The sequence below is a fragment of the Pyxicephalus adspersus genome, chromosome 4, assembly GCF_032062135.1.
Source record: "Pyxicephalus adspersus chromosome 4, UCB_Pads_2.0, whole genome shotgun sequence".
In the NCBI taxonomy this organism is placed as follows: Eukaryota; Metazoa; Chordata; class Amphibia; order Anura; family Pyxicephalidae; genus Pyxicephalus; species Pyxicephalus adspersus.
This window is the reverse complement of record NC_092861.1, coordinates 83,816,823-83,832,129: the sequence shown is the minus strand read 5'-3', so window position 1 is coordinate 83,832,129 and position 15,307 is coordinate 83,816,823. Positions and strand designations below refer to the sequence as shown.

At 36.0% G+C, this 15,307-nt stretch overlaps 1 protein-coding gene across 1 annotated transcript in view; it reads right to left on the bottom strand.

The window, feature by feature from the left end:
• Positions 1 to 227: 227 nt before the first annotated feature.
• The window catches only part of LOC140330081 (uncharacterized), a 68,163-nt gene continuing 53,083 nt past the window's right edge, over positions 228 to 15,307 (bottom strand). The window contains exon 7 of the mRNA XM_072410429.1: positions 228 to 2,141. Within this exon, the coding sequence (XP_072266530.1) occupies positions 1,699 to 2,141 (443 nt within the window). The 3' untranslated portion in view covers positions 228 to 1,698. The remainder of the gene's footprint in view (positions 2,142 to 15,307) is intronic.

Sequence of the window (15,307 nt, the reverse complement as noted above, 5' to 3'; positions counted from 1 at the left end):
ACATTTGCAGTAAGTTCCCATGAACCTATATACACAGACAGACTTACAAGGAAATGCACTACTTTCCAAAATACATCATAACTAGTGATGGATGAACTCAAATTTCAGTTTACAGTGAGTTAGTGAACTTACAAATAACTAACCAAAATAATGCTTACAACACACACTCACCTTTTTTTGTAATGCCCTTAAAGGGAGATAGCTCTTTAGCAATAAAACAGTGCCGATTTTTTGTTTTATAATTGTATATTTATTATACCATTTCTACCAATATTCTAAAACAAAAACAAACCATTTGGGTTATTTATAAAATTCAAGGAATGGATGCATTCAAGATTTTGGCATTACATATAATGTGAACATTCTAAAAAAACGACATGCCTAACATATGGAGCATATAATTTGCAAAACTGTAATAAATATATGTAACATGATTTGTGCTTAAGTAAATGCATACTGACATTTGTTTTTATTGAAACACCATGAAATGTAAACGGATGCATTGGCTTCAGCATAAACTCTAATTTTAAGTGAATCTGTCAGTCAGTCATACTTAATTTTTCAAAGGATGTAACCAAAAAGAAAGGATTATAGGAACATAAATAACATGTGCTAACAAAGCAAAGATGCTGCCATATCCAATGGCTCCTTCTGGAAATGTGACTTGCCTGGCTTTCTCGCTGATCTAATTTCTTAAGTAATTCCAGAATCACTAACCCAAAACAAGCATGTAGATAAGTTCTGATTTTGGTTTTCCCAGGTTTGTGACTTAAATTTTAAGGCAAAAGACAGGCAAACTAATATTTTCCTAAAGTGTGGAGCAATGCCAACCCCTATATAATTCTCAGTATAGGTTTTCTTTTGGGCATCTTTCTTAACTAAATGTCTGGTGGTTTAGTATCAAAGTGCAACCAGGATCAGAAGTGTGCAAGGTGCACGTTGTTATTGCTACTTTCGATACCAAGTTGAAAAGCTTACATTTGTCTGACAGTTCACCTTGTAAAAAAACAAACATATAAACATAAAAACTACACAGGTGCACAAAACATTATATTTACGTTCATTTAACTTTTAAGTGCATTTAAAAAAAAGATCATGTATTTTTCTTTCAACCCATTCTGGTCACATGTTTTTGGTTTGTATAATGGGTAATATAGAAATCCAGTGACCGATTATACCAATTTACATTGTAACAACAGCTTTAATTCAATTAAATGTTATTTAGAACTCTTAAATTTGCAATTACCTTAAACACAAAACATTAGTTGCATCACCAAAGTATTAGTGAAATTCAAACTTGTACATTCTGTGAGTTCAAACAAAATTTTACATACATCACTGCTTCCCAATCTGTAATAGCTAGTTTGTTGGCGGTCTTGTTTACCATCTGGATTCAATACTTGGTATCCATTACCTGCAACAATTAAGGACATCCAAGTATACTCCAACTTTCCTAATATTTAAACTTGCGAGTGTCCCTTACCTTACTGAACCCAATGAGATAGTGGGTTGGTCAAAGAACAAACATCTTCAGAGGGGATTGGCAATGGTCCCAGGACAGTAAAGACTCCTTAATAGAAAACAAGCTTGAAACAATTTACAGAATCTAAGAAAACACTTTCAATGCCATTTATAGAAATCCAAATCAAAATACAATAAAACTGTGTTTAATATAAAGAGTTTTGAGTATTTGTGGCATCAAGAACGAGGCACATCTTCCTTACTCACCATATGTTCTATTAAAACCTGGGAATTTTCCGCTATGATGGTAGGTTCTAGAGTACTTTCCGAGTCCAGTGACTGGTCAGAAGAAAGTTCTGTCTCTGTGCTTGGTTGGTCTCCGTGACCTGTAAAATAGTTACTGTTTGATTCTGAACAGTCAAACTTGAAAAAATTTTCTGAATCCTGTTCTGGTAAATAGGGAGATGAACAAAATAATGGTGTTTCCAGATGTCCAGAGCACACAATAGAAAACGCCGGGTCTGTGATGTGTGGGATTTGTATATAATTATGGTTAGCATTTTGCACATCCTCTTCAGGTAGAAAACAATATTTACTTGTCAGCAAGTCCTTTTCTGAAGCAGTAATAATGGTGGTTACTGGAGATAAATTAGCTTGTACTGCATTCATATCCATGAGATCTAAAAGAGAGTTTAGGAGACATCTAAATTACATTTTGGTTATAGCACTATAGTGTAACTGTTAGATTGTATTTTTATTATTTTTGTTGGGCAAAACAGCCAAGAGATTGGATCCAAAGAAATGAAAATCTTTGGTATGTTATTTATACTCACTTTTAGAAAAACTGCTGGGTCATGGACATTCAAATATTAATTTAATATGAACAAAAATGGAACGGGACACCTATCATTTAATCAACTGTAAGGAGATGAATTTCATAGCAGGTATTCAGGTGCTATTATCTTCATATCATCTCAATTACACTTTCTAAAGCAAGACAACAATTCACTTGCCAAAGCAGCAAAACAAATTTACCGCGTTTGGGATGCTCGAACAAAGAAAAAAAAATAACTTACCAAAGTCACTGGTCCCTCAAAGTCCATCCTTGCCAGTTCCTGTAATAATGACCCCAACACTACCTCTTCGAGTTATGTGGCCTCCATTTTTTGTCAAGCTTGAAGTTATGTACACAAGTAAGATGATTCTCGCTTAATACAAATGGTCAGGTTTGTTTCTGGCGGGAATCTGATATGTGTATCGAGGGCCCACATTTTTTATACTACCATAGGGCAGCCAGCCCAAATGGGACAGCACCTCGCACTACTCTAATATCCAGACAGCCTAAGTAGGTTGACATTCTTGCTCTGCTTTGGGGCCATTTTGAGTTCCCTCCCAGGGCTGGTACCCTTTCATATCAGATGGTAGTTAATTAAAGGCTTTTTTTTAGGGTGGGGGATCCAATTCTAGGAAGGTCCATTCAAAACCCTAATCATTTAATACAATCAATTGAATGCCCCCCAGAGTTTTTACTATGGCCCCCTAAATGAAATATGGATTCAAGAGTTTCAGATCCCCATCTGACTGCATTGGTCAGATCTCTATTTGGCCTTGTCGGATACCTTTTCCAAGCTCCCCTACATGAAATCTTGGAAGTGGATATGTATAAATCCTGGGAGTTAGAGGAATGCAATATCTTCAAGATCTATTCCAATGTGGGTCTGACTGAATTGAACTATGTCAATGCTACTGTGGTATCTGGTGCCAACCAAGATTGTTCAGTGCTTCCTGGGTTCTTCAAACCTCTGTTTGGGATGTGGGAGCAAGGACAGCATGGGGCGTGGCACAGAAATCTCATCTGCATTACTCATTTTATTTTTTACAAGCTTGAAAAGTGTGCTTTTGAGAAAAATTGAAATGCCTTTACCAAAATATCCCAAAAAATTGTGTTATTATATGTTGCTTTTGTTACTGGCTAAGGTATGGAAATCTCCTAACATCTCCCTTGCCTTTTTATCAACAAAACTCAATTGGTTAATGGTAAATGACAAACTCATCTGCATTTCTCAAAGACTGTAGCTGTAGCTTTTTGTAGAAGTAACTTCAAAGTTACCTGGAATCCATGGCTTGACTATTATTCTTCGTTAAAAGACCTTTCCTAACATGGACCCTTTTTCCCTCCTCTTCCCCTTACCATTCTTTTTGTCCCGACAGGTGTCCCCTACGCATTTGGGAATTTTGTAATCTGTATTACCTTAAAAGGTGAACTGCACTATTGGTTTTAAGGCATTACTTTGTTTTTGGTAACATTGTATTGATCCCATTTTCTCTTCTCCATCTTTTCTTTGAATAAAAAGTCTTTGAAACTTTACTTGTATTCTTAAAATAATGTAAACTTCCCATCCTTTACTTCAGTATGTGTTTTTGTTTTATTTGTAAGCAATTAACTTTCTGATGTCTGCAATATTCTTGTTCTCATTTTTGAGCTGCATTTGAAATACTCATTCTGAAGAGCATACAATTACAGACTCTATCATGATGTTTAAATAGGTCAGCAATTGAATCCAACATTTTTCTGTTATGACAGCTTGTTTTGAAGGCCTAAATATTGGTATAAAAGCAATCAATGTATTTATGTATTTAAAAAATATGAGTTTATTTTATTATGCAAGTACTTGGGCTTAATGACAGAAGAAAGCTAAGAGAGTAGGGCTGATGACTTCTTTTCTATTCTACAGGGTGAGAGTGTTATGTTGACAATGTTTCTGAATGTTGAGGACGTGGTTGTGTGATGTTGAAAGGTAGTCTGGCTCATAAGACCACAAACAATTCTTGTGTATTTCAAGTACTAGCGGTTTGCCTGGAGATTGGCTTTAAGAAAAACAGAGTTTATTTTCTTGGCTAGAAGAAAACTAGGCTACTTATCTACTCCTTATTCTCATGTCTGCTACTCCATACAAATATACTTTGTTAATATCCAGACCGTTTGCTTCTTTTATTTGATCTTTGTAGATGTCCTTGTTCTAAGAAGTTTTAGAAGTAGGTCATACAATGATTAATGACTAAGCTAGCAAGGTTACTGTAAATGTTACAGGCAGCCAATCAATGTCAGCAAATTATACAAGACACACGGTGAGTAGCCTAAAGTAAAAAAGTATTTCTGGTATTCTTTGCATTAACCTCCATAGCAGTTCATTTCTTTCCGGATTTATATGTCTAAAAGCTGTAAATTGTTTTTCATGAAAATTTATTTTACAGTATAATATAATAGTATGAGTATATTAAAGTTTTTAAATTAAAAAAAAAATACATATTATACTCATACTATTATTTATACTGTAAAAAAATGTTCTTGAAAACAATGTACTGCTTTTACACATATAAATCCAATGTATTGCATTCAATACAGTTATTTTGTATTGAATGCAATACAAATAGATATTGAATTCCACGCCCATCCCAGCCGGGACGTACACACGCACTGACATCACCGGGAACTCCCCGGTGACTCATCGAATGCAGAAGCAGGAAGACAGAGATCGCGGCGCTGGACGGTACAGGACACTGGCGGATCAGGTAAGCGTTGTATTTACTAACCTTCCCATAGGTTTACCTACCCCGAGTGTGACTCGGGGTTACCACTTTTAGCAACTTTTTTCTACCCCGAGTCACACTCGGGCTTACCTCTAGGGAGGTTAAACATCACCATGGCCATGAAACAATACTCCTTCAGAATATGGCTGCATGTAATACAGCCATTAATCAAGCATAGCTCAGACTTGATACTACTGTGCTATTTTAGAACACACTTAAATCTCTGATACAAGTGTATGTTTTTCAATGATTCTAGTCTTCAGAGAAGCATATTATTTGGTTTGGGGCCAGGTTTGATTATCTTTGTTGCTTCCGCTATTTACCAATTCTCCCATTACGAGGACCAATAAAACCACACACACAGAACAGTTGGCAAAAAAGTGGAAAGCTTAAAGTGGCACTAAAAAAAAAAAAAAAAAACACTTACCTTTACTTCTGCAGAACCCCTAGCCTCGATTAGGGCCTGGAAGAGCAGAAGGAGGAGCCCAAAGCCCCCTGGGATAAGTGATGTAGGTATCACAGGAGGCTCTGTGCTCCCATTCAGTCTTCACTGCCACTGGGGCAAAGACAGAAGGGGAGGGGCTTCCCTTTAAAAGAAAAACAACATTGGGAGGTTTTGGTGATAGGTTCACTTTAAGGGCTGTCATTTTTTTGCTTGGCTTCAGAAAACATACAATCATACTTCATGGCATGTATTCCCCCCAATAGTTGACTTTAAAAACATTGTTATGAAGCAAACATGGTGTTTCAGTGCATACCCAGTCCTGCTGCTGCTAGGGAGACAACACTGGACCTATGGTTCAACACGGACAATGGCACCAGCTCCTTAGACTTTGCTTATTCCCAACAAATTAAAAGATTGTAAGGAAGAGTCATATGCGGTATGCCATATTCAGTAAGTGTTTTATTCACGACAGAGTGTTGGTGCATTTTGTAATACCAGTACATAGTCGTTAGGATTAAGTCTTATGACGAAGTGATATGAAATTCACAAAGGCTGTCATATTCTTTTGGATCACCTGTGTTGGTTGCTGTATGTAAATAAAGCAGTTACTGGGTAAGGCATACCGTTGAAGACACCTTGTTTGTGTTTTTTTTTTATAACAATCAAATAGTACCTATGGAGAGTGTCTGACATAGCCAACAGTGGGCCGCTGTGAAGAATTGATATGGGGCCCTTGTTGGCTGAAGAAGCTGAAGTTGGCACCTTTATTCATCTGCCCGTGCCTATAGATAAATTTATAAAATAGACTCAATAAACTCACAAGACATATTTATTCTAATAATCAAAAAAAAAAATGAAAGCAAATGCAGATTTGTCACATTGAAAAAGTGAGGACACCCCTACATTTATTATATTTATAAGGTGCCAATAGTTATGCCGGGATCATGCTTATCTAAAATCCATAAAATGCTGCAAACTGAAAGTTTCCCTAACTTAATATTACTACTACAAAAGCAGATAATGCAAATTATATATAGTCCTTAGAAATAAATACAAGTTCTCCTGAACAATCATTCAGGTCAGCTTTTTTCAACCAGGGTGCTGTGGAACCCTAGGATTCCTTCATTGTTGCAGAACCAGTTGCATTGAAGCAGTTGGCACTGAAACAGGAATAGAGAGAAAATTATCTACATCTATTCAGGTGACTAGAAGGTGTTTTTATCCCAACTTTTATTTGAAACACTTTCCTTTTGTTTCCTGTTGTGTCTACAGGAAAAGAATGGATATCACTAGAAGGGAACATAGACAGCAGGCTGCTCTTATAATGCAATGCATCAAAAAAGTAGTACTGGGAGGCACTTGTGCAGGGGTACAGCAACACATCCTAGCACAACATACTTGTTGCTGCCAAGTTCTGAGCAATACAGCTCGAAGCGGCCATTGTATGTTAGGTAAATGTGCTAAAGCATGGCACGCAATAGATATGTCATTGCTGGCAAGCAAAATATTAGGTAGTTAAGTTACATGTGCTGCAAGCCTTCCCATTGACTGGTGGTGCAGTCCTGGCCCTGCAAACAAGCCAGGAAAGAAGACTTGTTCGGGAAGATGAGCTGTCTGAGTAACACACATTTACCTTTACAATAGGCAGCAGCAGTGGTCCAGTAAATAAAGCCATATATCTTTAGCAATTGTAATCGTTTGTTGGGACTGTAAGCTGAAAGGGAAGCGGAAGATTCAGTAGCATGGAAGGCCAGCATTATAGTGCGTATAACACACACATAGTGCTTACAACAGATGCAAATGAATTGCATTTAGCACATTGAGGGTATGTTGGATGCTTTGCTTTTGGTGTTCATCAGCACTAAAAAAGGGGAACAAATTTCTATGTTCTACATAAATGCAGAGTATGAATGTAGCCTTGTCCTGCTAAGAGCCACTAGGATGCAAATGCAGCCTTCATATACTTTCTGAATTATTTATGTGAAATTTCTACTTGTAACCACTATGATTCAGCAATCCTTCTGTGGGCTTAGCAGCAGTAAATTGCTTTAGTCATAATCTATTGCATTAATTTCCTCTGTGAGTCGTAGTGGCAGCCATCCGATGAAAAAAAAAGCGTAGTTAGAAATGATCCATTGTGCATTTCAGTAATTAGAAAGAAAATGCATAATACAAATAACACATATAAGATTTAGATTTTCGGTCTTTTTTTGCCACAAATAAAATAGAGTTAACCAATTTCTTTTCTTTGCTATGCATTAGGGAGAATAAAACACAACCCAGCAGCCACTGTAAACATGAAAAAGTCTAATGAAAACCAATTATGAAAGACACTTTCAAAAAGCAATCATCTCTCAATAGATACTCCTGTATATTTATTTCCCCAGTAAAGCCATTTAAAAGGCTGTAGAACGTGATGGCAGCTTCACCCAAACCCTGGCACAGTTTATTCCAGGCATAGGACTACTGTGGTGAACAAAGAGGAAGGATAATGGGGGGGGGGTAAACCATGGAAGTAATATGGAAATTGATACTGTTGGTATCCCACTAAATATACTAGTTAGAAAGTTAAAATCCTGTTTTTGAGTGACTCAGAATGTTTTGGTATATCAGAAAAGTTAGACAAAAGTCATACAGTTGTATATATACTTAAATACTGAAGACAAAAGGTTATGATTGAAGCCAGGAGACAAGCATTAAGGAAGGAGAATTCAACGAATCCTGTCTACAAGTTATGCTCATGATAGGGCACTTTGTACAACTTCTCCATGGACAATACAGGATAGAAAAAGATACAAAAACTACAAACTATGATTAGCATTGACTACATGCCAAAATGATCTGTAGATACAAGCAGCTTGACCTCACCTGTACTTCTTTAGCCCTCATATTATTTTGACTAACCAAAGGCCTTGAGTGCATGGGGTACACCCAAATAATACCTTATGTAAATACTTTTGGTGTGCATTATATTATACTTTCTTGCCAACAGCTTGGTGAAACCACCTGGACAACTGGGTCCTGGTCTGTGTAGTGTAGTAACTGGTCTGGGTCCTGGTCTGTGTAGTAACAAAGTCTGCAAAAAATACAATACAGCATATTTTTAAAATGTTTAAGATGCACAGGCCAAAACTTAAAGGAAGATCGCTGCAACAAACCTCTGTATTACAGTGTTGGATTTTATTCTAAAAAGTTTGAAATAGTTTAGGTTTGCCCAACAAAATATAAACAACCCACCAAATAAAATAAATTTTGTAAAATGTATAATTTCTGTCTACCCAAAACTAATGTAAAGGATAGACCAGCTGGCAATTCTCACACTTTAAAGTAGAAAGTATTTATAGATAATGTTTAGGAATTTGTGTACTGAAAATGTCTGCATTAAGACAAAAAAAATTGGACTGATAATTTAATTAGGCTACTTCTTTCATCTTAGTTTCCTTACAAATAGCTAGCATTCAACAATTTAGAAAAGATGTTGCTGCAAGAATGACAAAAGGTGCCTGTAATGCCGAGGACCTGGGTGGAGGGTGCAAGGTTTTGACTGCTGGGCTACAGGCCTTTACAGTGTTGGGTGTGCTTAGTGACATGAACCTGTTGGTTGATGGGAAAATGCCATGTCAGAGGTGCTGGCATTTATTCTGGGTGATAGAGGGGTGTTATGTTGCGGTTTGGGTGCTGGGTGTCAAGAGGTGAGACTCCAGAGGAGCTGGGTGAGCTGCAACATCAGAAGTCCCGGGTGACAGGTTAGCACAGTTCCAGCGTTGGGGAAGCCTTTACTTCAAAATATTCCTGGCATTTCTATGATTTTAGTGTGCAGATTTGAAAAGCTTTAATTTTCATGCAGTACATGTATCAACAGCCTTGTGAAATGAGCTCCTAATTGGTTATATTAGCTGCGTTTTCTTTTTTTTTCAGTTATTGCACATTGAAGTACAGTGATTCAGTTCCCTTAAGCATGTGATTTTCAGATGTTTGTAGGGTTCATGGGGGAATAAACTTAGTGAGTGGTTTAAATCAGCTTGTGTTATTTTTTCTTTACTTTTCAGTTTTGTAATCAAGGACCTAATTGACAGTAGAGTTCAAAGCTGTGCCTACCTGTACAGCAAATATTGTATTGCCATTAGGTAACTGAAAGACAAGTGGTTTCCATCTCCAGCTATTAATAAGGTTTGGAAAAGTCAAGTCACGAATATTGAGAAATGAAGAATGCTTTGGGAACAGTCTTTTTAAAACAACTGAAGCTGTTAGAATATACAGCAGCAAAACAGGTAAACTACATTGTATTTAAAGAAACATTTCCCTGAAAAGGAGTAAAAATTATATGCAGTATGAATGTATACTTTTTTCTTTTAATTGTCATGAGTATATTTTTCTCTTTTTTCTTTTATATCAAGTTCACCAGAAATGTGATAATGATGGAGACTGGGATAACACCTAGATCATTTTTTAAAAAACATTTTTAACAATATAAAGTACAAATATAAAGGGAGACAAAAGAAAAACACCTCTAGTGTTAGCTTGTCACACTAATTGACAATGAAAATGAAGGATGGTGCATATAGGCAACTTATATTGAAAACATTTGTTTTCAGTTCATAATATTCATTCTGCCAGTTTACATGGAAACTATCCTTAGTCGCTTGATTTAGATGAACTCCCTTTATTTTATTAAGGTTTAATGTATAAATATGCAATAACCATGAGGCCAGAATGGAGTGGTGGCTTCAGGTGAATGATCATTTGTTATAAAATAGTAGACTTATGTTTGTGTGTCTCTAAAGGTCATGACAATAAAAAGAAAAAAAACCTACATGAAATTCTCAGTGCAAATAATTTCCACTACAAAAACAGAAGTTTATTGTATCAGTAAAGCATTATACAAATTAACAGAGATAATTCAGGTTGTGTCATTCTTTTTGAATAGGAATAGCCATACCAACAATAAGAGTATTACTCCTCTTCATCTATTCTGTAAACCCCTTTAGAACATTCTGGGTTATTCCGCAGCATTAGACCTTTGGAAGTGTAATGCTCACTTTTCACACCAAAGCTGCAATTATATTTTATGAGAAGCTATAGAAAATTATTATGAGGACCCCTAGATCCTCAACCTCTGCCTTCTATGCAATCCTAACACAGTAACTTATGTTATTATGAAATAAATTATAACACTAAAGCAAAGCAATTATCTCCACAGCTGTCTACCAGGGTTTGTAACTATATATTTATCCCAAGTAATTTGTTGGATACAACGGTTAGAAATGCTCATTTATGTTTATTATTGAACCTATGATATACACCTGCCATTACAACTGCTAATGTCAGGGATGTGTGTCTTATTGATTTTTTATTAAAGATGTATGAGCAATGAAGATTTTATCTCCATGATAAAATGTTCTGGTGTAGAATTGCTGTTGGGATTTATTATTCTGTAACTTAACAAGTGACTGGAAGTGGAAGCTTGGAAGTGGGATTTTGGAGCTCTGTGGCTAATAATAAGAAGAACTTGTACACATTTTAACAGGTTTTGTGTAGGTGAACTGAAAGAGTTGAATGGTTTCAACATAGATGTGTTGCAAATAGCAATGTTTAGCTTAATATAGTACTTGCAGTAGTGGTACCTTAGTACTTTGTGTATATCACTTCGATTTTTTTGTTGAAAGCCTTTGATTTATGTATTAACCGAACCCAGTAAATCCTGTGTTGTCTTGATATCCATTTTCTCCTTTTATGCCCTAAGCTGCTATCTTCTTTTTTCCAGGTTCTTGATAATGCTGTCCAATCTTACACTGTATATGCGCAATATCAAGTGTCATGTCTCCCTACAAGCGCTGATTCCACTCTGCACTCTTGGGGAAGGCGCCTGATGACACAGTGCCTGATCTCGGACCTGCGCAGAAAGGGCAACCTGCAGTCTCCTGGGATGACACAAGCAATTCAGGAGGCTGCAGGTTTCCCCTTTAATCCAATACCACTGAAATCGGTAAAGACAGAAGAGGTGGGACATTTCGAAAAAAAAGCCTAAAAACGTAATAAATAAAAAAAAAAAACAACTTTTGTCCCTTTTTACATATAATGTTGACATTCCGATAGGTCCAGGTTCAAGCCAACCTATTCCATTCAAGGTGAAGCGATGAAATTTACCTTAATCCTCAATCCCGCTAAAGCACATACATATTCTTCACTGGTCTGACTAAACAAAATACCTGGTACAGGAGGGCCCAAAGATCTATTTAAGATAAACGTAACCTAAATACACGGCTCAAAAAATAAATTGAGGAACACCAAAATCACATCTTGATCTCAATGACCAAAAAACATCTTTAGATTTAATTTAGATTTTGGACACTTCGTTAGTGAGAGGTTGTCCTTTAAGCTTAATATTGGTTTGTTACTTTTAGACGTCCATATTTGACAGAGTGGTGAGTCTGCATTGTAATCCTTTATGCACATCGTTGAGCTGTAAAATATTCTTGCTTTTTTACTGTTATATGGTCTTATATGAGTAGGTATACTCCAAGTTCTTTCAAAGAAAAACTTTTTTAAAACCCATGGGAGTCAGCACTCTCTCATAGGTAATAAAAAAGTTTTCTTTGAAAGAACTTGGAGTATACCTACTCATATAAGACCGTATAACAGTAAAAAAGAAAGAATATTTGACAGCTCAATGATGTGCATATAGGAATACAATGCAGACTCACCACTATGTCAAATACGGATGTCTAAAAGTAACAAACCATTATAAAGCTTAAAGGTCAACCTTTCAGTAACAAAGTGTCCAAAATCTAAACTCTTCCATACGTACAATATGGACCTAATCATACGCGTGTTACGGCCCCCAAACTGTACAATATTACCATTTCAACCATATATGAAACCATAACTAGATCACACTGCAGATCTCACATGAGTTACAATAAGGTTTAAGGGATCCCAAAACATGGTGTCCCAAACAGCAAACGCCAATAAGTACATAAGCATGGTCGGCCTGTTCCACCAGCCATTTCCACTCAAAACAAGCAAAAATTATTTTACTGTGGTACTTGCGATCAAGAATATACAAATGCTAAGTCCTTCAATCCCCTGAGGAAGCCCAGCAGGGCGAAACGCATTGGGAATTAGGGGACAAGAGATAACATACTGTATGTACTTAATAGCATTAATAGACACCACTGACTATCTTTGAAGAAAAAAGACTCCTTCTCACTGTATGAATACAATACAGTTGGAGGAGGGGTTTTACAACTGGTCTAAGTAAAAATTGTACTTTTTCAACATATTAATTGTACAACATTTGTATTCATTTTTTTTTACAATATAGATTGAGCCAAAAAAAAAAAACCTCTTTCTTTCTTTTGGTGTTATCTTCATACACAATTTATTCTAGGCCTCTACCATATATAGATTTAAACTGCCCGAAAAACAGCTCCAAGTATATAAGGAAAGGGTTCTCTAGTTTTTGTGGCACGGGGATGGTATAGATATGGATTACTAATAATTGTTTACATTATCCAAAATTTTACACTTCTTTTGCTGTAGTCATTAATTACTCAGAATGCCTTTATTGTAAATTTATGAAAAAGTGACTAGCATGAATACATTTACAGTTAAATATAACAAAAAATAGTCTTGATGTATCACATTGAATATTCCAGAGCCAATTACTATAGACCATGAAAGCTACAGAACTAGCTGCCTCTGTTGTTAATCATTGTAATTAAAGTCCATATGATACTGATAACTACATGTCATTTCACGAAATCTAATGCTGGCACCAACACTGTGTACATGTGTTCTGTTAATCTTTGTCTTCTAGGAGAAGAAAACAAAACAAACAGATTAAATATAAAAAGATGAAAGTGTAGATTACATTGTGCCGGTCCGATTAAAGTTCCAGCATCTGCAGATCCCTTTCATCCTTCCTGTTAATGACTATATTAAAGTCTGTATTCATCAACAGGTGCCAGCAAACAAAGCGGAAGCAGAAAACTACAACTCAGATGTTCTAAAATAATAAAAATGATATATCAATGCAATCACTGCTTTCACTGGGTCCCATCTGGAAAGAAGCAACCCTTTTTTATCAGTCTGCATTATAAAGGAAAAAAAAACTCATTTTAATTTCAATACAAAATGCATCATCTGATTTTTTTTTAACCCAGCTGCTTCAAACAAGGTTCCTATATACAAATGGCAAGTGAGAAGAATGCATTTGCAACAGCACACATTGTTAGACTTCTGGTACAGATTACATTTCCAGCAACTCATAAGTCATTTGCCCTTTAAGTGGGCTTTAGATTTAAAATAACTTAAATGAAGAGCCTTGTAAAAGTATTTCAGGCATTCTGGACTAATTTTTTTACAGCAGTTGTAAATAAACACTATTCCACCTACTGATTGCTGACAAGGAGAAACTATAAGTCAGTTTGAAGTTACTAAACAAGACAATGTAAAGAGTATATAAACCTCAAGAATGAAAATCCTATGTGGTCCCTTTTGTTCAGTTAAAATACCATTGAAAGCATTTTATGTTATCTGTTTGAAAAGTACAAAATAAATTGCCCATTGACATTGCTAGTGTTGTTGTCTGCTAATGAATTCCTGTGCTCTCTACAGTAAAAGACTACAGAATACCTCCCTTCTCCATACATTACTAGTTTGATTTTTTTATAATTGGGTTTTTATTACATTTTTTCAAGAAAAAAAAAACAATAACAAGTATAACATTAACAATAACTGTAGTCTTTTTCTAAGGTGACAATGGTGCTCCTTTAAAGATTGCCATCATGGTCAGTATACTAAAAAAAAAAAAAAATTAAAGCCACTAAATCTCAGGTTTTGCTACATTTCCCTATTTGATAAGCAAGTTTTGCTAGAATTGGGCTTTAAATAATGTGGTATACTTACAGATTCCCATTCATACATGTGTATGATGCTATTTAGTACATTTTCCCTTTAAAATGATATACAGACATTGTATATCCAAAGAAGTACATTTGTAAATTGCAAATTATTTCAGATTCTGTGTGTGTATATATCACATCTCCAAAGCGGTTATTAAAGACACAATGACACCTCCCTCTTGTGACTCTCTCTAGGAGTTACATCATCTGTGGTTGGCCGGTGGCCAAAGAGGAGCCATGGGAGTCTGGTAGAAGATAGCTGTCAAGGAAGACAGGAGTGACCAGGGACACCAAGGGACAGCTTGGTTCTCTTGGTGTTGGAAGAGAGGGCAAACATTCAGGATAGTCATCCATTAATATGCAAGCATTCTGTTCATACTTACACATTAGCTCAAGAGCAGTGGAATTACAGTGTGACTTCTCCTAATATAAAAAAGTGCCTACATCTCCTGAAAATTTTATTTGTCTGGCTGCCAAAATATCTAACATCCTCAGTAAATTCTTAGTGTCTTTAAAATACACAAGTGCTGCAACAAAGGTTGCAAAAAAAAAAACTTGCAGCACTAGGAGATTCACAGCAACCAAGCTATTCAATACTCCCCCTGAACTCTGCTCTAATCAACAGTTCTGCTCAGGGTATATTATAAAGTCCAATATTAATAACAGTTTTCAGTGGGTCTGCTGAACTGCAGGATAACTTGGTCTAAGTCTTGGTCCAATGTTGCTATGTGCTCGCAGGACAGGTTTCCTTTTAACATTTCCTTTTTTTGAGTATTTAGCAAGGACAGCTATTATAAAGGAACGTGAAATAAAAATAAAAAAGCTAACCCCTTTCTGAAAAGTCAAGTGGATTCGTGGCTTGATACATTCATAGTAAGGGGTTCAAATTAGGACAGGTGTGCAA